The 25,128-nt window shown below is 47.7% G+C and overlaps 1 protein-coding gene across 1 annotated transcript in view; it reads left to right on the top strand.

Moving 5' to 3' along the window:
- Positions 1-25,128, top strand: part of SEZ6L (seizure related 6 homolog like) — a 135,725-nt gene that overhangs the window by 42,330 nt on the left and 68,267 nt on the right. Inside the window, exons 4-5 of the mRNA XM_061140688.1 lie at positions 21,683-22,453; positions 23,213-23,346. Of these exons, the coding sequence (XP_060996671.1) occupies positions 21,683-22,453; positions 23,213-23,346 (905 nt within the window). The remainder of the gene's footprint in view (positions 1-21,682; positions 22,454-23,212; positions 23,347-25,128) is intronic.

The raw sequence follows: 25,128 nt of genomic DNA, 5'->3' as shown, positions 1-25,128 counted from the left end.
TTCTCATGCTGCAACTAAATCCCTGCACAGCCAATAAATTAAAAAAAATAAAAATAAAAAAACTTACCCCAGAGTTGGCAAACCTGAGGACAGTGCTGAGTTTGAGTTCAGAAGCTTCTGGATAGTAATTTCATTTTTCTGAACCTCAGTTTCCTTATCTATCAGTTCAGCTCAGTCACTCAGTCATGTCCAACTCTTTGTGACCCCATGGACTGCAGCATGCCAGGCCTCCCTGTCCATCACCAACTCCTGGAGTTTACCCAAACTCATGTCCATTGAGTTGGTGATGCCATCCAACCATCTCATCCTCTGTCGTCCCCGTCTCCTCCCACCTTCAATCTTTCCCAGCATCAGGGTCTTTTCAAATGAGTCAGTTCTTCGCCTCAGGTGGCCAACGTATTGGAGTTTCAGCTTTAGCATCAGTCCTTCCAATGAACACCCAGGACTGGTTTCCTTTAGGATGGACTGATTGGATCTCCTTGCAGTTCAAGGGACTCTCAAGAGTCTTCTCCAACACCACAGTTCAAAAGCATCCATTCTTCGGCACTCAGCTTTCTTTATAGTCCAATTCTCACATCCATACATGACTACTGGAAAAACTGTATCTGTGACTAGATGGACCTTTGTTGACAAAGTAATGTCTGCTTTTAAACATGCTGTTTATGTTGGTCATAACTTTTCTTCCTTATCTATAAAATGGAGCAAACACAGGGCCTGACACAGAAGGATTAAATCAGATGATGCGTGGTGGCATGTTGAAGCCAGCTCTAGGCACATAGTAAAGACTCAGTTATTATTATTGAGATGTTACCATTATGTTGTCATCTTCATCACTTCCTGGGTAACACTGGATAAGTCACTTTCCCTCCATGAGCTCAGTTTCTCCAACTAAAAAAATAAGGATTCCTTTGCCTCTCTAAGAAAAACCACCCAATAGTAGCAAAGCAAGAGGCTTAAGTTGCAACAGCAGGTGCAGCAAAGATTTTTGAAACAGATATGTTGGTGCGGATGGTTGTGATATGTGAGCTTCTGTGTGTCAGGAAGTTAAAAATTCCATGTGGAAGTAACAACACCAGCAAAGACATGGCAGCAAAATAGTAAGAGGCAAGAATGCTGATTAGAGGGCTTCCCTGATGGCTCAGCAGTAAAGATTCTACCGGCAGTGCAGGAGATGTATGTTCGCTTCCTGGGTTGGGAAGATCCCTGCAGAAGGGCATGGTGACACACTCCAATATTCTCGCCTGGAGAATCCCATGGACAGAGGAGCCTGGCGGGCTACAGTCCTTAGGGTCGAACACGACTAAAGCGACTGAGCAGGCACGCACAGGCTGAAGAGAATAGATGTCTCCAGTGCCTTGAAGAGGGGGCACTTAAATTTTGCACCACTGTAGAGTTGTCCGATTCCATCGCTTCATTCAAAAGGGGTTCAAGTTGGTACACAGCAGGGGTGCATTGCCTCTGGCTTAAAGCCTGCTTCCCTAAGGCTGGCTCTCATGGGGAAGCCCTCCTGGTGTCTCCTGGCTGTTTGCGGCTCCCCCCGTGCCTGGACCCCCGCCCCCCCACTCCACCTTCCTGCCCCTCGTCGTGCGCAGCCATCTTGAAGCCTCATTACAGGCAAGCCCAGCCTCCCCTCCATCCCTGGATTCATTCTACACTTAGTTAAGTAAGGGGTTGTGGGAAACAATTCCCATTCGAGGATGTAATGAGATGTCCACTAACGATCCAGACACCAAAATGAGGAGGGAGCGTGGCCAGCCGACCCTTGGAAGCTGGAAATTGGTATTGGAATAATGTGCGATTAGCCTCTTTGAATGTACGCTTGGGTAGGGTTTATATCCAAACCATTCATTTGGTGCTTAGCATGGGCTTTTGTTCCCAAGTCCTTGAAAGATAGGAACAACAGAACAGCAATAAAAATAGTCATTATTAGTATTTCTATAAACAACATTAGGTTTCCGTTGGTCTGCTAGTTTACTGCATCATAGGAAAGCAGCTGGATAATTTTTTCATCAAAGTTGGAAGATCTGGACTAAACCTTTGGCAATGTCTACTATAGATGAACATGCCACTCTGTGCTACCAGCATTCCATTGGGAATATACCCGGCAATAATGAACACACATGTGCACCAAAAACAAGCAAACAAATGAACACGTAATACAATGTTCATGGTTATACTACTCATAATAGCCAAATGCTGGAAGCAACTCAGATGTCCAGAGTGGATAATATATAGTGTAGTCACAAATGGAATACTATGCAGCAATATAAAAGGAATGAACTATCATTACATGTAATCACATGCATAAATCTCACAAATATAATGAGTGAGAGAAGTCAGATACAGAAAAGAACATGAAAGAAGTTGGATACCAAAGAGATCATGGTGCCTAATTACCCAATGCCTTCATAAATAGCCAAAACGAATCTTCCACAACAAAAGGCAAAACTGGGGTTCCCTTGGAGCGAGCTGTTCCCAGCAGATCCAGTGTGTGCTGCCAGCATTTTGCTTCCTGATCTGTCTGCTAGCTGTGCAGGTGTGTCCAGCTTGGGAACGGCTTTTGAGTAGACTTTTGAGAAAGGCTTGAGTAGACTTTTCTCTGCATAGGTTACACTGCAAGTAAGGTTTATGAAAAGGATGGAAATGTATGTTTGGGACCAATAGACTCTGAGTACAGTCTGCATGACCATCCTCACGTTGAGTTCTCAGCCAATGCTCTTATTCCTTGGCAAGGCTCCATCTGGTTATTTTATGACAAGTGGAAAACTTACACTGTCCAGGCAGAAGTAAGGGTGTTGGTGACTTGGAGGAAAAGCAGGAACTCTGGAGTTAGGTACCTTCCCTTTCATTTCCACCCGCTCTGAGAACAGAGACTTCTTTTGTCTTATATTCCTCCTTCTACATCTCTGAGCACAGTGCCTGGCACCCAGTGGGTTCTTGGTGAGTTTGCTGAAGGACTGAATGAGGGTATGGATGAAGGAACAAATTGCTACTGTGAAAATTAAGTCCGATCATGGACCTAGAATGTTTTAAATAGGCCCCAAAATGGAGGAGAGCTAGAAGTTAACAGGTGGATAGGTCAAACACACCTGGTTTTGAGTCCCTGCTCTACCACCCTCTCCCAGTGTGTTCGTGGGTGAGTGAATTTCCCTCTCTGAGCCTCAGTTTTCCTATCAGCAAAATGGGGAGACTAACAGCCCCGTTACTGCAGAGCAGTGGTGAGGATTAAATGACACAGTGCACGTAAAATGCTGCACCTCATAAGGTTCCAAAAGTGGTGGCTGTTGTAAAAATGAATAAAGCTGCAGTTATTGTTCAAACAAGAGAGCCTAGCACCTTTCCTCCTTCAGCTGTCTCTCTTTCTCTGTGTCACAAGTCCACATGTGCTGAGCCAACCTTGGCAGAGTCAGCTGCTGAGTGAATAGAAGACATCTTCCCCACCCCACCACCCCACCCCCAGCCCAGGGAGATGGCCTGGCGCCAGTGTGGGCAGGCACAGTGCCCATGAAGGGGGCCAGGTGGGCGCCAGGGCACTGAGGCCCTCTGTGTAGTCCCTGCCAGCCTCGGGGGCCAACAACGGCCACTCTGAGGACCATCAAATCCACCCCCCCCACCCTGGCACTTTCCCGGAGCCCCGCGCCACCACCTTGCCCAGCGGGTGGGCCTGGGAGTGAAGGGCGGCTCTGTGTGCTGCCTCGGCCCTGGGCCCCTGCACACCCGAGGCATTGTTCTTGTTGGCTTCAAGAGCTCATTAGGCTCTGGGCAGAGGCTGGCCAGACTCCAGGAGGCAGACATCAAGGCCCAGGGGTTAGAGAATGGAGGAGCCTGGGGCCTGGCATCAGATGGTGCCAACCCCTCTCCCTGGATGAGCTGAGCTCATCTATGCCTGGTGAGAACTTTGACCTGAGTGAGGCTGGGGGTAGAAGTGATGTGTCATGCATTCCTGTGTTCCCCCAACCCACAGTGTGCTCAACACACGGGATAAAATGGAATGGGATGGGAGGGGGTGGGGTGGGAGGGGATGAGTGAGCTGGGAGAGGATGGAATGAGACATGACCAGACAGAATGGAATGGAATTGTGATTGTTGTTCCGTCGCTAAGTCATGTCCAACTCCTGATGACCCCATGGGCTGCAGTATACCAGGCTTCCCTGTCCTTCACTGTCTCCTGCAGTTTGCTCAAGTTCATGTCCACTGAGTCAGTGATGCCATCCAACCATCTTATCCTCTGCCACCCCCTTCTCCTGCCCTCCATCTTTCCCAGCATCAGGGGTCAGTCCTTTGCATCAGGTGGCCAAAGTATTGGAGCTTCAGCTTCAGCATCAGCCCTTCCAATGAATTCATTGGAAGGTCAAGGTTGATTTCCTATAGGATGGACTGGTTGGATCTCCTTGAAGTCCAAGGGACTGGCCAGAGTCTTCTCCAGTACCACAGTTCAAAAGCATCAATTTTTCAGGGCTCAGCCTTCTTTATGGTCCAACTCTCGCATCTATACATGACTGCTGGAAAAACCATTGCTTTGACTATACAGACATTTGTTGGCAAAGTGACATCTCTGCTTTTTAATTCCTGGCCTAAGTCCCTTTTAGAAATGGGCCTAGAAGTTAGCAGGTGTGGACCTGGCATGGACAAAGTCATTTGAAAGAGAGCAGGGGAGAAATGTGAGGTAAGCAGAAACTGTTTCTTCCTCCAGGCTTAAAGGTTACACCCCAGGAGCCAGGGGCAAGGGTTGTGCAGGGTATGGATGACCCAGACTGGCTGAGTTAATTCTTTATTAACTGTATGACATCACACACTGTCATTCGTCTTAAGGTTTTATTTGAAGAGATGATTCCATTAAACTGAGGATAAAATTGAGGCCCAGAGATGAGAGTGGGCTTACCAAAGGCCATAGGGCTAGTTAACAAAGCACCCTCACCTTCCTAATCTGCCTTTTCCTTTATACCATAAGCCTCAGTTTCAGTTCAGTTCAGTTCAATCGCTCAGTCGTGTCCGACTCTTTGCAACCCCATGGACTGCAGCATGCCAGGCCTCCCTGTCCATCACCAACTCCCGGAGTTTACTCAAACTCATGTCTATTGAGTCGGTGATGCCATCTAACCATCTCATCCTCTGTCATCCCCTTCTCCTCCTGCCCTCAATCTTTCCCAGCATCAGGGTCTTATCCAATGAGTCAGTTCTTTGCATCAGGTGACCAAAGTATTTCAGCTTCAGCCTCAGTCCTTCCAATGAATATTCAGAACTGATTTCCTTTAGGATGGACTGGTTGGATCCCCTTTCAGTCCAAGGGACTCTCAAGAGGCTCCTCCAACACCACAGTTCAAAAGCATCAATTCTCTGGCGTTCAGCTTTCTTTATAGTCCAACTCACATCCATACATGACTACTGGAAAAACCATAGTTTGACTAGACAGACCTTTGTTGGCAAAGTAATGTCTCTGCTTTTTAATATACTGTCTATGTTGGTCATAACTTTTCTTCCAAGGAGCAAGTGTCTTTTAATTTCATGGCTGCAGTCACCATCTGCAGTGATTTTGGAACCCCCCCAAATAAAGTCTCTCACTGTTTCCATTGTTTCCCCATCTATTTGCCATGAAGTGATGGGACCAGATTCTATGAACATCAGTTTACCTGCCTGTAAAATGGGGATTTGGGGCCGCCTCCCCCACCTCTTCAGGTTTTACCTTTGTAGAAGCTATTCTTCCACTTTTCTCTGTAGTTTGAGCCTTGGAGGCACAACCAGTGTTCTGCTACCCATGGGGCACAGTCAGAGTCCTCTACCATCTCTGGGGACCTCTCAGCTGGAGCAGATCTTCTGAAATTTGTCAGCAGCAGGTAGCACTTGACATTTGCTCTGGAAGCTGCCAGGCCAGGGTCAGGGATCAACTGGAGGAGAGACAGAACAAATACAGGTTTGAGGGTCAGATGGCCCCAGTTCAGATCCTAGCTCTTTGCCACTTACTTGTGTCTCCTCATCATTAACGTGAAGATAACAATAGCTACATTTCAGGAAACCGGCGGTGGGGCTGGGGAAGGCGGGCGGGGAGCATTTCAGTGCTGCAAGTAAAGCCTAGAAATGCTGTTTCTCCCCAGCCAGTAAAGTCACTGCTGTTCACATTCCGTCTGAAGAAAGGCCGGCCTTCAGCTTTTTAATGAAACAAATTAAGCCTCACAGTTATAAAATTAATCTTACACATCACTCCCCACCCCTGCCATCGTCCCAGTTTTGTTTCTCTGAGGTTGACCAGGCAACCTTGACTTTACTTGTCTTGACTTTACAGAGCAAGAAGCTAGGTTTTGAGAGGTAGAATTTGCCTAAAGCAGATTGGAAACTGGTGGTAAAACCAGGGCCTAGACCCAGGTCTCCCGAGTCCCTGGGTCTTCTCTTTTCTGAGCCTGGCACAGAAGCACCCCGGATGGCCACCTGCTCTTTATTCTCGTCTGTGAACCTGAGCAAACAGGTCAAGGGAAATTGGAAGCTTCCTTATGATGTCTCTCGAACTCACTCAGGACCATCTGGGTCCATTCCCAAGTCTGATATCTGTCTACGCGACTATACAGGTAATTGAATCTAGACAGATGTCCCACCGTGGGTTTCCTCTCGGAGCTGTCTTGCGTGTCTGTCTCCCAACCCTCTCTCAGTGACTCACTGAGTTTCCTGTACACAAATAAATCACACTGAGTTCCTCTCCCCCTCGCTACCGGCAAGAAATCACAGCCCCATGAGATGTGAATGGAGTCAGGGCTGGGGGTGGGGGGATGGTGATGGAGGTGGGAAGGGAGAGGAGTGTTTAAATGCTAATCACTTGGCACTGATGTCAGCCACAGTTAATCAGATTGTTGAAGACACAAAGGCAGGCTCACACCCCCCGTGCCAACAGCTATCTGGGCTCATTCACGGGGAAGATGGATGCACCCCCAGCATTGCTCTGATGATACATAACTGGACGTAAAAGAATGTCCAAGGCTTTCTGAACCCAACACGAATTACAAAGGAGGCCCATTCGTGGGGGGAGATGCCAGATCACAGAGGACAATTACTGGATAATTACTCTTGTAGCGGAAACACTGAGTCTTTTCTTGCCTGTACAAGCTTGTCCTTTTAACACCTGCTCCAAGTCCCCTGTAGCCCCCTGAATTTCTGCTGCAGACTTGGTGGGGGGCGGGGGGGTGGTGCAGGCGGTGGGGAGTGGAGATGAGTCAGGGGGTGTGCTCACAGGGACAGCTGGTGTGCTTTTTGCAGTGATATGTTTGTTGTTGTTCAGTAGCTCAGCTGTGTCCGATTCTTTGTCACCCCACGGACTGCGGCACGCCAGGCTTCCCTGTCTTTCACCATCTCCCGGAGTTTTCGCAAACTCATGTCCATTGAGTCAGTGATGCCATCCAGCCATCTCATCTTCTGTCATCCCCTTCTCCTGCCTTCAAGCTTTCCCAGCATCAGGGTCTTTTCCAATGAGTTGGCTCTTCGCTTTAGGTGGCCAAAATATTGGAGCTTCAGCTTCAGCATCCATCCTGCCAGTGAATATTCAAGGTTGATTTTTTTTTTTTCGGGTGATATATACACCACACCAAAATCTCGCCTCTAGCCATAGGACTATGGCATATTGAGCAGTGCCAGGGAAATGAAGACACTGTCAAACAAATTCATGATTTGGGTTTCTATTTGCCCTCCCACTGCTAAATGGGAATGGGCTGCCTTCCTGCTCCCTGCTTGTACCGTGATGAAATTCTGCTTTGTAATCAGAACGAGTAGGTACGTACATTCATCGAGGATAGCTTCCCACCCTCAAAACCTTAAACCAAAGCATCTTTGTCTCCTAAGGACTTTCATTTGTGTGTGTGCTCAGGTGCACCCAACTCTTTGCAACCCCATGGACAGTAGCCTGCCAGGCTCCTCTGTCCAAGGGATTTTCCAGACAAGAATACTGGAGTGGGTTTCCATTTCTTCCTCCAGGGGATCTTCCCGACCCAAGGATCCACATCCCCTGCCCTGGCAGGCAGATTCTTCACCACTGAGCCACCTGCGAGGCCCTCAGGACTTCCCTTCATGGGAGTCAGTAGTGTTAACAGTCTGCTAGTCTGTAATCCCTCACTTAAAGAGGTGGACTTGATCTAAGACCCCAAGCCTTATTCTCAACAGTGCTGCAGGCGTGACCATGATTCATTAACTAGCTCTTGATGAGGGGCCGCCTGTGTGTCAGGCTCATGGTCATGGAAGAGGTTCCTCGGTGACAGTGATGAATGGGGCAGACCTGATTGCTGTCCTCGGGAAACTTGCTCCTAGAGAGGAAGAACGGGGACGATGCCAGCCAAACAGGAGAGCCTGATTTATGTGGTGGCTTATCTTTTAGGAAGGAATCAAGATAAGGTGAGAAAATCGAAGAGTATCTCTTTGGTACTGTTAGGAGTTAAGGGAATGACACAAAATTCCAGGAGAGACACCTGCCACTGCAAGGGGATGGTTTGGAAAGATCTCCCTGACCTGCTGTGGGTGGAATGGGCTGGACTTACGAGGTCAAGTCCAGAAGAGAAATGGGGTTTTTATAACCATGTGGTAGGAATAACAGGATAGCTAAAAATATCTCTGTAAGATACAACTTGCTGTCCCTTCTTCTGTCACGGTGGCACTCGGGTTCCTCGGGGCTTTGTAGAAATGGAAAGCTGAGTTCATCCAGCTCCCCCACTGGACTGTGTAGAAAGGAACCCCAGTGCCTTGACTGCCCACGGGGTCTGGCCTGCCCTAGATGTCTCCCATGCTCTGTCTGCGACGACATGGTGCTCCCAGAAATAATCTCGTTAGATGATTTTTTTTTTTTTCAGAGTGATGAATGCCTGAGCCTGGTGGAGAGGATGGCTAGATGATCTGGGTTATGCCAGCCAATCCCATGCTGAGGGGTTTTCCTGCCTCTCCTCTTCTGCGGGTCCTGGGCCTTTCCTGTGCCCCTACAATAGAAGTGTTGAATCACGAATGGTCAGTCCATGATCCCAGCCTGCTTGCTTTTTCCTGGCGTTCATTTCCCTGTCAGTTAGCTCATCTACAGGTGGAAAGAGGACGTGGAATAGAAGTCTGTCCATTTCAGTCTTGAAGAGAAAATTGGTTGAAAGGGAAGGAAGTTACTAAAACTACCAAGGAGTCAATGAGAAAATTGAAAAGGAAATTTTAAAATGCCTTGAGACAAATGACATTGAAAATGCGACCATACAAGATCTACCGGATGCAGCAAAAGCAGTTGTTGGAGCGAAATTCATAGTGATACAGACCTTCCTCAAAAAAAAAAAAGAAAAGAAAAATCTCAAGTGAACAACCTAATCTGCCACGTAAACAAACTATAAAAAGAAGAATGAACAAAACCCAAACTCAGCAGAAGGAAGGAAATAATAAAGATCAGAGAAGAAATAAATAGAGATGTTTTAAAAGGAAGTCAGACCAATGGATCTGTGAGAGCTGAGAACTGGACCAGAGTAATTTGTACCATAATGAGGTCTGGGCACTTGATCCTGTGTTAGTGATGTCCACACCCTGCTCCCCACCACCCAGGCATGATCACATTCAGAATTCTAGAATTTCTGGATTGGAAGGGGACGTCATTATCTCCTAAGTGAAGTGAAGTCGCTCAGTCGTGTCTGACTCTTTGTGACCCCATGGACTGTAGTCTACCAGGATCCTCAGTCCATGGGATTTTCCAGGCAGGAATACTGGAGTGGGTTACCATTTCCTTCTCCAGGGGATCTTCCTGGCCCAGGGATTGAACCCGGGTCTCCCGCATTGTAAGCAGACGCTTTACCATCTGAGCTACCAGGGAATGCTAAACATTATCTCCTAAGCACCTGCTAAATGCCTCACAAAGCTCTATCTATATGAAGATTCCCATCTGTCTTGACAAAAGTATAAGCCCTCCACAATCTACGTGATAAAACTGCAAATTCCATACTCCCTTGAAGAGTGTGAAGTGCTAGGTGAAGATATAATAAGCAAGTCATGAGACCAGGAGAAGTTTCTCCTGAGACTCTGGACTCTCTGATTAGTCAGTGCAGAGGGTAGGGATGGTTGTCACTCCCTTCAGTGGTCCTCTCCTCTGGTTTTAACCAACTGGGGGAGAGCAGGCACCAGGAGCCAGATGGGACCAGTCTGATGACCAGTGAAGCTGGGCTGCAGACCACAGGTGGGCGCCCTACCCCCTGCCCTTAGATTCAGCTACCCAGGCCCAAGGAGAGAAGTCTGGAAAGAGAAAGGGAAAGAGGGGGAGCCACACTGCTGGCTTTTTGGTCCAGTGACGTTGCCCTGGATGTGGGATGCTGTGGATATCAGACATCCCGAGTACCTCCCTCCCTTACACCTCCAATCAGATGGTCCCTCCACTCTGAGGAAGGGGGTTGGGGGTGGAGAAGTGGATCACTCCCTGCTGGAGTGATGCGCATTTCCCCACCGCCTGGGGGAAGGTGAGAACCGTCTGAAACCTGAAGAAAGCCTGGGGTTTGTTCTCTGCTCCCCTTTGAAACTGGGCTGGCAAGCCTCAGGGAGTTCACTACTATTATTAATTATTATTGCTGTAAAAATAGCATGCACATTACAAATTAATCAAACTACTTAAAAGGTGCAGTAAAAAGTGTTTCCCTTTTCACTGCAAGCCTCACTCCTGCTCTGCTAAGGCAGTTCCCATTACTTTGCTCAAATGTATTCCCCTTACTCCCACAGTATACCCACTACTCTACCTTGATTTTTTTTCACCTCACACTGAATTGCCTTGGCACATAGCTCTGCCATTCTTCATGCTATTTTTGAATTAGTTACATAGTTGTTGAGTAGGACATACAGCTATAAATGTATATATACATATGCACAGATACATATATATGTATCAATGTAAAGGTATACAGTGAAAATTCTCTGTCCCACTCTTACTGGCCATCCTCCCAATTTCCAATGCCCCATCTCCCCATAACCACTTTCAAAGTTTCTTTTTACTATTATTTCATTTTTTAAACTGGAGGATAATCGCTTTACAATATTGTATTGGTTTCTGCTGTACAACGTGAACCAGCTATAAATATACAAATATCTCCTCCTTCGTGAGCGTCCTTCCCACCCCCTCAAGCTTCTTTATGCACATGTTAACCAATGCCAACATATCTAGCTTTATTTTCTCTCCCCACTTTTTTTGCATACCGTTCTGCACTTTGTTTTTTAACCTAGCACAAACTTTGGCCTTCCCTCCTCTGTGGTCCGTAGACAGTTTCACCAGCCTTTTCTTGCAGCTGTATGGCATTCTGTCTGGGTGTTTGTCATTGATTTAACCTTATGGATGGATCCTTGGTGTGTCTCCGAGTCTTTTGCTACTACAGACAGCGCTGCGTTGCTTAACCTTGTATGCGCGTCATTTTGCATGTGGGCAGACCTGTGTCTGCAGGATAAATTCCCAGAAGTGGGCTCGCTGAGTCAAAGGGGAGATGTAATTCCGAATGTTCTTGCCAGGTTACTCACCACGTAATTCACCAATGACATCATCTCATCTCTTTGAACCTTGCCTGTATTCGACTGTGTGTTTCTATAATCATTTAATTCACCCCCTAGAGACAGACAGGTCAATTGTTTCCACATTTTTGCTAATAGAAATAATACTTTGTACTGTGAAGACTTTGTACCATCCCAGTGGGTGTCATGACCATAACTGTCCTTCTATTTTGGGACCTGACTAAGCACCTCATCTACCTGGAATTCTACTGCTGTTCAGATGGGACATCTGTTGCTCTCTTGCCCCACCATCCACAGTATCCCTAGCCTTCCTGAGCCACCGATCCCCAGCCTGATCTGTGACATGGAGTCTGGCTGTGGTAGGGCAGGCTTCCAAACCACCCTCGGAAGGTGGGCTTCCTGGATGTTCTGGAGTAAAAGTCTGATGACGCAGGCAACATGTCAGGACCAATCCTGGACACAGCTTCAGCACCAACTAGAGAAAGCGAGACAGCAGCTCAGAATCACCTTGGAAGGTGGCATTCTAGAAACCCACCGTGCCTGGATCCATCTGCCCCAGATTCCAACTCAGATGGCTGAGTCAAAAGTCAACTGCAAGGACTTCCCTGGAGGTCCAGTGGTTAAGGATCCATCTGCCAATGCAGGGGACACTGGTTGGATCTCTGGTCTGGGAAGAGTCCACATGCCAAGGGGAAACTTAGTACTCAGGGTACTAAGCCTGAGTACCACAATACAGAGGCCCCCATGCCTACAGCCTGTGCTCCACAACAGGAGAAGCCACCACAGTTTGAAGTCCACACACCGCAACTAAAGAGTAGCCCCTGTTCACCACAACTAGATAAAGTCTGTGCACAGCAATGAAGAAAGACCCGGCCCAGCCAACTATAAATAAATACATTTAATTTTTTTTAAAAGTCATTGGAAGTTATGCATAGACAGAGCCTGGAGGGCAGTAGCCATCTTGTGCAGAGTTGGCAGCAGGGTAAACAAACAGATTCATGTTTTTCTGGAAGGTGCCTTTCCAGCATCAATCAACATTTTACATATGTAAATCTTTTGACCGAGCAGTGCAACCTCAGGGACACTCTCCTGACAAATTACCTGGACGCGTTCACCAAAGATACATCTTTATTGCAGTGTTATTTGGATGACAGGGTAGAGAATGGCAACAACCTGTTAATCAAGAGCCTGGTTCAACCATGTATATGTTTATACTACCAGGGAAGCCTGTATTTTAATGTATCCATTAAAAAAGAATGAAGTGGCTGCATAGGTGCTGACAAAAATACAGACATGATGGACATTAAGTGAAAAAAATGGTGGGACAGTCATGTAATGGAGTAGTATACAGCATTGAAAATGAATCAGTCCAAGCCACACTTATCAATGGAGATGAACCTCAAAGTGTTGAAAAGGAGAAAGGGCAAGGAAAGAAAAGAGAAGAAAGGAGCAAGCTTCAGGTGGGGTCATGTAGAATGTCTGCACAATGCCATGTAGTGTTCAGAGGTATTGACATGTATAATAAATGCATACAGTAACTACTAATATTAAACATAGGTAATGCACATAATAAATGAGAATGCTGAAGGCCAAATTCAGGACAGTAGTTACTCCCAGGAGGAGGAGAGAAGAAGAAGACGGTAGGGAGGAGCAAACAGAGGCCCCGACTGTACTGGCTGGCATTCTGTTTCTTAAGCTAAATGTACACACACATGGGTATTTGCTGGCTTAGTCTTGAACTCTTTCTGAATGACTGAAATATTTCAAAATTCATTTCTTAGTGACAGAGCAGCATACACAATGTCATATTCCTGTGAATATTCAGATCAATAGGAAGCAACAGAAGAGCTCATGAGAGTTGATGGCTGCCGTGTGAGCTGTTCTGTACACTCATGGCTTCATCGCACTGTCTCATGACCCTAAGAGATAAGGCTGTGTGAGCCCATCTTACAGATGAGAAAGGGGAGGCCCAGAGAAGGCAGGGGCTGTTCAGGGTCTCGTGGGCAGTTAGCTGCAGGCTAAGTCTGGAACCTCAGTGGTTCTGACCCCAAGCCCACACTCTTGTGTGCGGCCCCACCTTTTAAGGTGACATACTTTATTATTTTTACATCAATACATTTTGTTTGAAGGTTAAACAAGATCCCATTAACAGAGGTTCCCACTGGAAGGCAGGACTGGTGGACAAGTCAGGGTAGTACAAGGCTGACATTTCTGACTTCATACCTTTCAAGTATTCCTGCATTTTTAAAATAAACTATTTTATAGAGGAAAAAAATATTTGCAGGTGTGGGATAGAGGATAGAACACCAGAAAAAAGATCAGAAAGTATCTAATCCTATCCTCAATTTGCTCTAATGATCTTGGACAGGTCACTTCCTCTTTCTGAGCCTTGACTTTTTTTTTCATCTATAAAATGGAAAAAACAAAACACCAAGCTCACAGAGTTGTCTGGAGGCTGGAATGACAGCACAGCTGGGAAGGTACTTTGCAGAGTGTTAATCACCATCTGAACATCAGTATTGTCAGTCCAGGTGTAGGTAGAGGGTGGCCAGTGAAGCACTAGATGAAACCCCAAGCGTACCCCCTCTATCTCTGCCCCTTCTGTCCCAGAAAGTCCTCTCCAAGTCCAGGTGTGACTGGCACCATGAATCCACCCCAGGGGCCTCATTCCTGCAGGCGTGAGTGGGCTGGGTGAGCCGGTTCCTCTCTGGCTGAAAGGAACGGGTTGTACCCATCAGCTCTGGCTCTTTGCTCTCCAGGGTGGACCTCTGCATGCCAGCCCCTGCTGCCTGTGTCTGGACCACAGCAGGTGCTCACTGAATGAATGATCAAATGTGAGTGAGAGGAAGAAACACCGCCCTCACTCATGTCAGTGTCCTTATCTGTAAAGTAGGGATTAGCCTCAGACCTTCTCTGCCCTAAAATTCAATGACATTTCATTCTTTTACAAGTGGTTGACCAGTTTTCCCAGCACCACTTGTTAAAGAGGTTGTCTTTTTTCCATTGTATATCCTTGCCTCCTTTGTCAAAGATAAGGTGTCCATAGGTTCGTGGATTTATCTCTAGGCTTTCTATTCTGTTCCATTGATCTATATTTCTGTCTTTGTGCCAGTACCATACTGTCTTGATGACTGTGGCTTTGTAGTAGAGTCTGAAGTCAGGCAGGTTGATTCCTCCAGTTCTATTCTTCTTTCTCAAGATTACTTTGGCTATTCAAGGTTTTTTGTATTTCCATACAAATTGTGAAATTATTTGTTCTAGTTCTGTGAAAAATACCGTTGGTAGCTTGAATAGGGATTGCATTGAATCTATAGATTGCTTTGGATAGTATAGCCGTTTTCACAATATTGATTCTTCCAATCCATGAACAAGGTATATTTCTCCATCTGTTTGTGTCCTCTTTGATTTCTTTCATCATTGTTTTATAGTTTTCTATGTATAGGTCTTTTGTTTCTTTAGGTAGATATACTCCTAAGTATTTTATTCTTTTTGTTGCAATGGTGAATGGTATTGTTTCCTTAATTTCTCTTTCTGTTTTCTCATTGTTAGTGTATAGGAATGCAAGGGATTTCTGTGTGTTAATTTGAAACTAGAACACTTTCTAACACCATACACAAAAATAAACTCAAAATGGATTAAAGATCTAAATATAAGACCAGAAACTATAAAACTCCTCGAGGAGGACATAGGCAAAACACTCTCCGACATAAATCTCAGCAGGATCCTCTATGACCCACCTCCCAGAATATTGGAAATAAAAGCAAAAATAAACAGATGGGACCTAATGAAACTTAAAAGCTTTTGCACAACAAAGGAAACTATAAGCAAGGTGAAAAGACAGCCCTCAGATTGGGAGAAAATAATAGCAAATGAAGCAACAGACAAACGATTAATCTCAAAAATATACAAGCAACTCCTGAAGCTCAATTCCAGAAAAATAAATGACCCAATAAAAAAATGGGCCAAAGAACTAAACAGACATTTCTGCAAAGAAGACATACAGATGGCTAACAAACACATGAAAAGATGCTCAACATCACTCATTATCAGAGAAATGCAAATCAAAACCACAATGAGGTACCATTACACGCCAGTCAGGATGGCTGCTATCCAAAAGTCTACAAGCAATAAATGCTGGAGAGGGTGTGGAGAAAAGGGAACCCTCTTACACTGTTGGTGGGAATGCAAACTAGTACAGCTGCTATGGAGAACAGTGTGGAGATTTCTTAAAAAACTGGAAATAGAACTGCCATATGACCCAGCAATCCCACTTCTGGGCACACACACCAAGGAAACCAGATCTGAAAGAGACATGTGCACCCCAATGTTCATTGCAGCACTGTTTATAATAGCCAGAACACGGAAGCAACCTAGATAGATGCCCATCAGCAGACGAATGGATAAGGAAGCTGTGGTACATATACACCATGGAATATTACTCAGCCATTAAAAAGAATTCATTTGAATCAGTTCTAATGAGATGGATGAAACTGGAGCCCATTATACAGAGTGAAGTAAGCCAGAAAGATAAAGACCAATACAGTATACTAACACATATATATGGAATTTAGAAAGATGGTAATGATAACCCTATATGCAAAACAAAAAAAGAGACACAGATGTACAGAATAGAATTTTGGACTCTGTGGGAGAAGGCGAGGGTGAGATGTTTTGAGAGAACAGCATCAAAACATGTATATTATCTAGGGTGAAACAGATCACCAGCCCAGGCTGGATGCATGAGACAAGTGCTTGGGCCTGGTGCACTGGGAAGACCCAGAGGAATCGGGTGGAGAGGGAGGTGGGAGGGGAGATCGGGATGGGGAATACATGTAAATCCATAGCTGATTCATATCAATGTATGACAAAAACCACAACAATATTGTAAAATAATTAGCCTCCAACTAATAAAAATAAATGGAAAAAAATTAAAAAAAAATTCAATGATGTAAGTGAAACAAAACAGATCAACTCCAGGAATGGGAAGGAAGGTCTTTTCACTTCTGGGGGCAGTAGCAGTGGTCACCAACTAGAGGGTCTTTGGCTCCCACCCACCCAGGTGACATTTGGCACTGTCTGGGGTCATTTCTGATTGTCACAAGGGGGTGGGGGAAGGGTGCTACTGTCCTGTAGCGAGTGGAGGCCAGGGATAATGCTCAACATCCTGCAGTGCACGGGATGGCCCCTTGCTGCCCAGCAAAGATGTATCCAGCCCAGATGTAGGTAGCATGGAACCAACCGACGTTCTTCAGGACAGTCAGATGTTCCTGGGCTTGTTTCTGGTTTTGCCTGATGTGCTGGGATGTGGCTTTTTCCAAGCCTCAAATAGTCTTCTTTCTTTCTTTTCGGCTGTGCTGAGTCTTCGGTGCCACACCCGTGCTTTCTCTAGCTGTGGCGAGCAGGGGCTACTCTCCAGTTGCGGAGTGCGGGCTTATTATCTTGTTATGGATACAAACAGGCTGTGTGACCCTGGGCGGTCTGTTTTCCCTCCTAGACCTCCAGTCCTTCCTCTGGATACCTTGTGACCAGAAACTCTTGGAAACTTTCCATCTACAAGAGGTGACATTTAGTTTGGGGTTTTGTCCCTTGATGAGGCCAGGCAAACCCACCAGCGTGAGCTAAACAAATCCTCATTGTGGAGAGTGAAGATACAAGAATGCACCACTGAATCAGATATGAGTAATGTCGAAGAGAAGAGTGACTAGCATTTTTGTACCGCCATTTAGCAAACAGATTCCATCGATCCACCTGCCATCCCCTCCTCCTAAAAGTACTCACTGTGAACAGTTCAATGACATCCCCACCAGGGGACCGCATCCCAAGGGGTTCAATGATTCAGAGAATAAAGCGCATCCCTGATTACAAATGTGTGTCTGATTTCCCTCCTCCTCTCCATCACAAGGCGCTAAAGGCAGCATTTAAACCCTCTTTTCATAATTCTTTTTCTCGTAAGAAAGTTTTGAATACTTCTTACGCACATTTTGGAAAATGTCCACAAGTAGAAGGAAGCAAACACATCTCCAGAAGTCCCACCACCCAGAGGCAGTCAGGATCACACTTGGAGGCCATTCTTCCAAGTCAAAAAAAGACTCTCTGCATCGCCATTTGCTTGAGTTGGTTGTGTCTAGTCGTTTGCATCCACACCGTAGAACTTTACATCTTGCTGTTTTCACGGAACATTATAGCAGAAGCATCATCCGGCTTCTGTTTCCTCCACTTCTCGGTCTGTCCTTTTGTGCCTGTGTGATGATGCGCTGTTGCTCAGATTCCAGGCCGTTCTTGGCCATTCCACTGCTGCTGGGCACTTAAGACAAAAAATTGTCAGCTTCAGAGCTTCCAAACATGTGCTTTTTCGACTTTAATGGCATGTTTCCAAGTCTAATCTTCCATCTCCCCATCAACGTTAGTAAAGAGAGAGAGAGAGGTGTTTCTCCCAACCTGGAAAGCAGAACAAACGCTCAGTTGCCTTCAATGTTGCTCCATGCTGTCTCGAGAGAGGAAAACAGCATAAGGATGTAATTAAAACTCCATCTCTTCTGTTTGGTACCCATGTTGAGCTTTCATTGTTTGTCTGCCTTCCTAACTTCTTTTTTTTTTTTTTCAAATCAAAGTAGAGTTGATTCACAACATCATGTTAATTTCTGCTGTACAGAAAAGCAATTCAGTTATCTGTATTCTTTCTCATATTCTTTCCCTTTATGGTTTATCCCAGGTTATTGAGTATAGTTCCCTGTGCTATACAGTAGGACCTGTTGCTACGCCTCCCTAAGTTCTTGAATGCAGGGACCGTGTCCTAGAGCGCTGACTCTCTCATGCTGAAGGCCAACCGCCAGACAGCAGCCCAGTGGGGCGCTGAAAGCCCGCATTACAGGGAGAACCAGTCAAACGTGACTACAATGATTGAAAAAGTTAAGTGCTTTGGGGAAGAGGAGTTAATGTAACTCGGTGGTCACTGGGGCCCCGGGAAAAGCCAGCCTATTTGAGCAAGTGAAGTCTCTGGATCTCTGAGGCCATTGAATCCAATTTGACTAATTCCCACTGGGAGGTGGTTTCACGTGGCACTCATCTGGCCAGTGTCCCAGTCAAGAACAAACGTTGCATCTCCAGGGCTGCATACACTCAGATCTCAGATACGTACTCATCTCTCTTGAACACGGCCTTCAGTTTGGAGCCAGCCGGCCAGCCAGACCCCAGAGTGTGTGAGCTCGGAGGGGTACGGGGCACTGGTGGCAGGGAGGTGAATTTACACGGCAAATGTGCAACTCTTCCTGGGAGGCAGGTGGTCAGTGGGAAAAGACTGACTCATTCCCATGGGTTTGCTTCCTAATATGCTTTATCACTGCTGAGATTGGCATCAGTTTTTTCCTGGGGACTCAGAGGTGGGAGCAGTGACTGGGGGGCAAGAATAGATTATAAGATCATTTCTCTCCTGTTTCCTTCTGCTTTCCCCGGCGGTGTTGGGTCTCTCTGGGCTCAGAGAAGATCCAGATGTGATGGGTCTGGCAGGGGAGACCAGCAATCTGTACTTTAACAAGGAATGCCCTGAGGGATGGGGCTATCATCTAAGGGGTGCTGGAATACGCTGTAGCCCACTTAGCAGAAACACAACACAAGGGTTTAGAGAGAAGGGTGTTGAAGTGGGGAGACGCCGATTTAGGCAGATAAGGAGGCTGCAGGTGACAGGACCGCATCTTTCTTAAAAGGCAGCAGCATGGTCTGTGCCATCAGGAAAACCAAGGCTTGAAACCCAGCTTTGTTCTATGATCTTGGAAAGTTATTTAATATCCCAAACCTCCATCTGCCCATCCGTAAAACAGGAATAATGATTTCTAATTAATAAGGTCGAGAAAGACTTAAATGAAGTAACAGATAGAAAGCATTTAACACATATTCACCTAAATATTGGCACATATTTGGCACTGAATAAAGCAATGAGAAAGCAATGTTATAAATATTACTGTTATTATGGCCAAGGCACCTCAATGTGCTTTATGCCATCTGTAATCTTTTATCACCTTTGACACAGCTTGTTTTCCTAACATCTCTCTCTCTCTCTTCCTCTTCTTGTCTCTCCTCCAGCCCCTTGTAATCAAGGGGACATTTTTGTGGAAAGACTGGCTGAAACTAATGTAGCCATAGGGCCCCACAAAACTCACAAGCCCATGTCAGGACTGAAGTTGTCACTTTGCCCTTTTCAGCAAGATTACCAACAGGCCCTAAGCATACTTGTCAGTCACCTGACTGTGTGAAAAATCAATGCTGTCAGAGCTGGAGGGACCCTTAGACTTCATCCAGTCTAGCTGTCCATTTGACACACCAAGAAGAAACCCACCCAGTTATGTTGGGGATGGTGGCCAGGAGAGGACCACCATGCGGGTCCCCCAAGCCCTTGGTTGCATCCAAGCTCTGTGCATTGAACCACAGCTGGGTCTTGGGAGCCGGATGTCTTGAACGCTCATCCTCTCTTCTTTCTGTCCCATCGCCTTCTCACTCGACAGTCTACAAAGATGGTCAGTACCAGTCATCTGATAAAAGCAACTGTGAGTGTAAAAGCCACAGCTTTCCAGCAGCCCCATGTCTAATCTAATCCCATGATTTGTTACACAGAAGAGGCTTAATGGACTTTCCCAGGTCCACGCAGCTAGGAACTGTCAAAGGCGGGATCTGAACCTAGGTCTAACCCCAAAGCCTCAACGCATCCCACCTTGGACCAAGACAACTTGCTTGGCATAAGTGACCTGGATCTGTGCTCGGGTCATCCACACACCCTCTCCCCCGCTCCTGATGTCTGCTTCTGCCCCAGTGTCCCAAGCGGCCTGGAATGCCCACAAGCTGGTGATCAGTGTTATACCACAGGAATATCTGTTGAGGTCAATCACACACTGTTGCAGTCTAGATAGATTGAGCCACTGCCATCGCGGACTCCGCGAAAGCAAATGAACCTTTCTGAGGGAGATCAATTTGAATCACAGTGCCAAAGGACCCAAGACTGTGTGGCTGAGCGAGTCTTTCTGCAGGGAAACTGACAAGGACAGAGATCAGTCCTTTGTCCCCCAGGACGTAACTCCTCTATCTCGAGATCCTCATCTGGAAAGTTCTGACTGCTCAGGTCCCCTGCTGAGGGTGATTACAATGACAGAAGCAGACCCCAGGTACTCACTGTGGGTGAGGGACCCACTTGTGCATATGTGTATGTTTGCTTTCCCTACATCACCCTCTTGAACGATGACCACCCTAGGAGACAGGGGACAACAGCCCCATTTTGCAGCTCAGGAAACTGAGGCTCAGAGAGGTAAAGCCATTGGCCAGCTTTCATTTGGCAGAACTGAGTGTCAAAGAAGTAGATGATGAAGCTGCTTTCAGACATGATTCTGCCAAACAGTGGCCTGGGCCAGCCCTTATTTAAAATTATAGGTGGTTTTACTTTCAAGACAGAAATAAATCTCAAGGAACCAGAAGAACATACAAGGCCCACCAGAGCCTGACCCTGACCTCCTTGCTCCCCAGCCTTCTCTCTAATCACCCCCCACCTCTGTCCCCTGTTCTCCTTCATTCCTCTTTTCAACCCACCTCAGCCAAGCCTCCAGGTCTTCCCACACCCCTCTGTTCTGCCTCATAACTCTGGATCCTCAAATCTTCCTGCGTCTCCTACAAGGTCACTTGTACAGTATTTAGTTAAAAATAAGCAAAACACAAACAAAAAACATCCAAACTTCCCCAGTCCCAGGACAACATAGTCAGGGCACACAGCTTGGGGAAGAGACTGTGGGTTGGTTACAGCCCCTTTCATCCTCTTAGTGGGATGACCTTGTGCAGTGAGCAACGTGCCCAACAGTACATGGTGGTCCTGCCCAGAGACTGGGTTAGAGGCCTGTCCTCTCTGTCCTCTTGGCACACAGAGCTTCTCTCTTCCTAAGCATTTATCACATTGAATATGATTGTTTCTGCTTTCTTATTAGGACCATGAGATTCTTGTGCCCTAGATTTCTGTAGCTCTAATGCTTAACTGGGGCTGGCCCAGATCACTCCAAGTCTCCATAGTCAGCAAAAGGAAGGAAAGAAAGGTGGCAGCCCCACATCTATGGATCAAAATGTGCCATCATCCTGGCAAGCCTTGGCTCCCACCTTAAAGGGAACACCCTCAGCGTGGGCCAGGTAGAGGACTTAAAGTCCCCGGCCCCAAGCTAACTGGCCTCTGTTCTCTTTCTAAGATGAGACCCTGGAGGGAGATGCCGGCCAATCAGATACTTACCTTCTGCCCTCCAAAATCCTGGGGAGCAGCAGTCTGAGCAAGGAGAACCCCGAAGAGAGCGTGACCACGGCCCCTCTGAATCCAGTGCAGTCTGGGGATGAGCTTCGCGAGCCGGAGTTGGAAGGGACCGTCCCCTTCATGCCTCAAGACGCCGCGGCCGTGTCTACACTGCTTCCGCTTCTGGCGGAGCAGGGCACGGCGCACGCCTTCCCCACCAGGAAGAAGCCGCCTTCGCTCAAGCAGGTGAATTCGGCCAGGAAGCAGCTGAGGCCGAAGGCCACCCCCGCAGCGGCCACGCAGAGGACCGCATCCCAGCCGGCATCCCCGGCCCCGGGTCTCCTGTCCTCCGCCCCGGGGAAGCCCCGCCCACCCGGTGACCAGGACCCCATGGCCTCCGCAGGGGAGGAGACCCGCCCACTGTCTCTGTCCTCCGAGGAGCCCCTCTGGCTGGAGCGGAAGGAAGGCGCGGTCCCCACGACCCCTGCGCCCCTGCAGATCGCCCCCTTCACCTCGCAGCCGCTGGTGGCCCACACGCTCCCCCAGAGCCCCGACCCCGGGGCGCCCGCCATGCCCGAGGAGGCCCCGGAGGCTCCCCCCGAGGATGCAAGCCCCGTGACGCTGATGGACAAAGGGGAGACCGAGCTGACCGGGTCAGCCTCAGAGGAGAGCCAGGAGACCACCACGTCCACCATCATCACCACCACGGTCATCACCACCGAGCAGGCCCCAGGTAGGCAGCCCCCAGCCCCTCTGGCCCTGCAGCAAGTGTGAGGAGGCACCCTCTGTGATCGGAGGGCTTGGTGGGAGGGGGGCCTGGGAAGGTTCATACCCTGCCATTGGTTACCATCTATGCTGCCCTAGCTATGAACTTGACCCTGGGGTTCAAAACTAGCATCCCCATTTCAGAGATGAGACCCCTGAAACCCTGAGACATCAGACAACCTGCCCAAGGTCTCACAGCTGAAGAGCAGGATTCAAAACCTCTCCTCCTGGGACAGAGTCCTTTCACCTGCCTAGAAGGCCCTAGCCTTACCAAGGTGCTTTTGCTTTCACCCCTGCGTGAACTTGATAGAATACACTTCTGCATTCCAGTCTTTTCTTCTGTCTTTTATCCCATCTTCAAGCACATCACAGGGGCATCGGCTGTCAATTACACATCGATCTGGGACAGATGCAGTGTGGCTGCTCCAGAAAGACTGGGAGCTCTGGGCTTTGGACCCCTGCTCATTGTGTGACCTTGGCCCAGATGTGCTCCCTCCCTGAGATTTGCTTTCCTTGTCTCTAAGATAAGAGTGACACGTCAGTCAGATGTCAGCTCTTGCTGTTTGATTGTCGTGTTGAGTGTGGAGCTGAAGGAGAAGGAGCAGCAGGTGAAGGAGTGGGGGTGGGAGCACCAGTGTCCCCGGAGGCCCTGTTCTAGCCCACAGCCCACCTGGGAGATGACGTCTCAGCTCTTCTCTGTGTCCTGACGACAGTGCCTTTCCTCCAGCTCCCTGCAGCGTGAGCTTCTCGGATCCCGAAGGGTACATCGACTCCAGTGATTACCCGCCGCTGCCCCTCAACAGCTTCCTGGAGTGCACATACAACGTGACGGTCTACACTGGCTACGGGGTGGAGCTCCAGGTAACCCCACAAAGTTGCCCTGCCTTGGCTGCCTCTTCAGCAGAAAGTCTCCTCTGAAGGGTTGTCTGAGTCAGACTTACTTTCATCATCTTAGCCCATTTGATTCTCTCTTTGCCCTAAGTGGGGCAAATTGAGCTGGGCTTTGGCAGTTGAATAGGAGTTCCCAACTCAGAGGAGCTAGCTTGGCCCACATGGAGGGAGGGGGTGTACTGATAAATTGAAAGCCGTTATACCCAGAAGGAAAGTCCTGTGATATCCTGCTTGTCGAACACATACACACTCATGGAAGCCCCACATGGTTCATTTGATTCATAAATTTTGGCTGCAAACTAAGAAGGGAAAAGCAGAGTAGCATCATGCTCAAACACCTGGGTTTTAAGTCCCAGCTCTACGGGTTAATGCTGCATGACTTTGGGCAAGGGACTCCACCTCTCTGTTTCCCCATCAGTGAAACAGTGATGAAAATGTTGCTACTTTACGGAGTTCCAGGGAGGAATAAATATGACAGTGCGCAAAGAACATTCAGCCAGAGTCTAGGGGAGACAGAGAGGGCGCTCAATGCCTCTTACCCATTATCCCCACCCTAGTTCCAGGCCATTGCCAGCCCATCAGCCCGTCTTTAGAAGCGCTTTCTGATGTGCACTGAGGCAGCATGCCAACAGTGGTGAGTTGTCCTGCTCACCGTCCAAAAGAGGAAAGGATGGCCCTGAAGCCAGAAATGGAGGCCAGCACCACGTGGGCGCAGACCCTTCCAGGCCACGCATAGAAGGCTGGACATGTGCTTTGTTTTCACGGGCAAGAAAGAGCCCCCAACAGATTTTAAGCAGAGTCAGCTGCATGACCTAAGCAGAACTCCGCTTTAGGAAGGTTTTCTGATTTATGGGGAGAATAAAAGATAAGCCTCTCAGCAGAACGTGTGCCCAGAGCTTGGCACAGCACGTGGCATGTGGTCGGTACTTTATAAATGTTCCCGGAATTAAACTGGAGAGAAGTTGCGGTTCATCTGATGCTGACACTTAATGAACACTTCCCTCCACTTGAATAGACCCACTCTGTCTAATACTGAATGGCGTTTTTTGTCAGGGACGGCAGAATTCCTTCATTGAGCATCTATGATGTACCAGTCATAGCAACGGGAGACATGGTGGTGTGCAAAGCTGATGAGGGCTTGCCCTAAGGGAGTTCACTGTTTTATGATCGAGATAGATACACAAAGAAGACATTGGGCTGCCATTTGAAATGACCTCTAATAGATGTTCACAGTGGGCGTGGAATCACAGTGGAGGGACAGGCAACCTCCCTGGCAGTCAGGGAAGGTGTCACAGAGGAGGGCAATATTAGTGGGGCTTTGGCAGATGAGTAGGAGTTCTCTTTGATGAGCATGGGCTGACAGGGGAAGGGCTCGTGAGTAATTCTTGCCTTGTTTACACAAGAGGCAGAGGATCTGGAGTCCCTGGCCCCACTAGGGCAGGTGGAAATATTCAAACTGGGCACCCACCCCACCCCACCCCCTCCTCCGTTTGTTCACCATCCTTGTAAGTAAAGTATCTCCCTTCTTCCTCTCCCAAGCCTGGAAAGTGGACTCGGCAAACCAAGCACACAGTCCTTTGAGGCGGTTCTGCCACTGAAGCCAGCAGTGGGGAGGATAAGAAAGTGGGCCTGAGAAAGCCCTAGAGATGACCCCCCTCCCCGCCCCCCACACTCCCTCACCAGTTTGTGCAGAAGGGCAAGAATGTATTCAGTCAGTCTGCAAAGTTGAGTACATAGTCAAGCACCTACTAT

The sequence above is a fragment of the Dama dama genome, chromosome 5, assembly GCF_033118175.1.
Source record: "Dama dama isolate Ldn47 chromosome 5, ASM3311817v1, whole genome shotgun sequence".
NCBI lineage: Eukaryota > Metazoa > Chordata > Mammalia > Artiodactyla > Cervidae > Dama > Dama dama.
The sequence above is the reverse complement of the archived record's forward strand: the minus strand, read 5'-3'. Positions and strand labels throughout refer to the sequence as shown.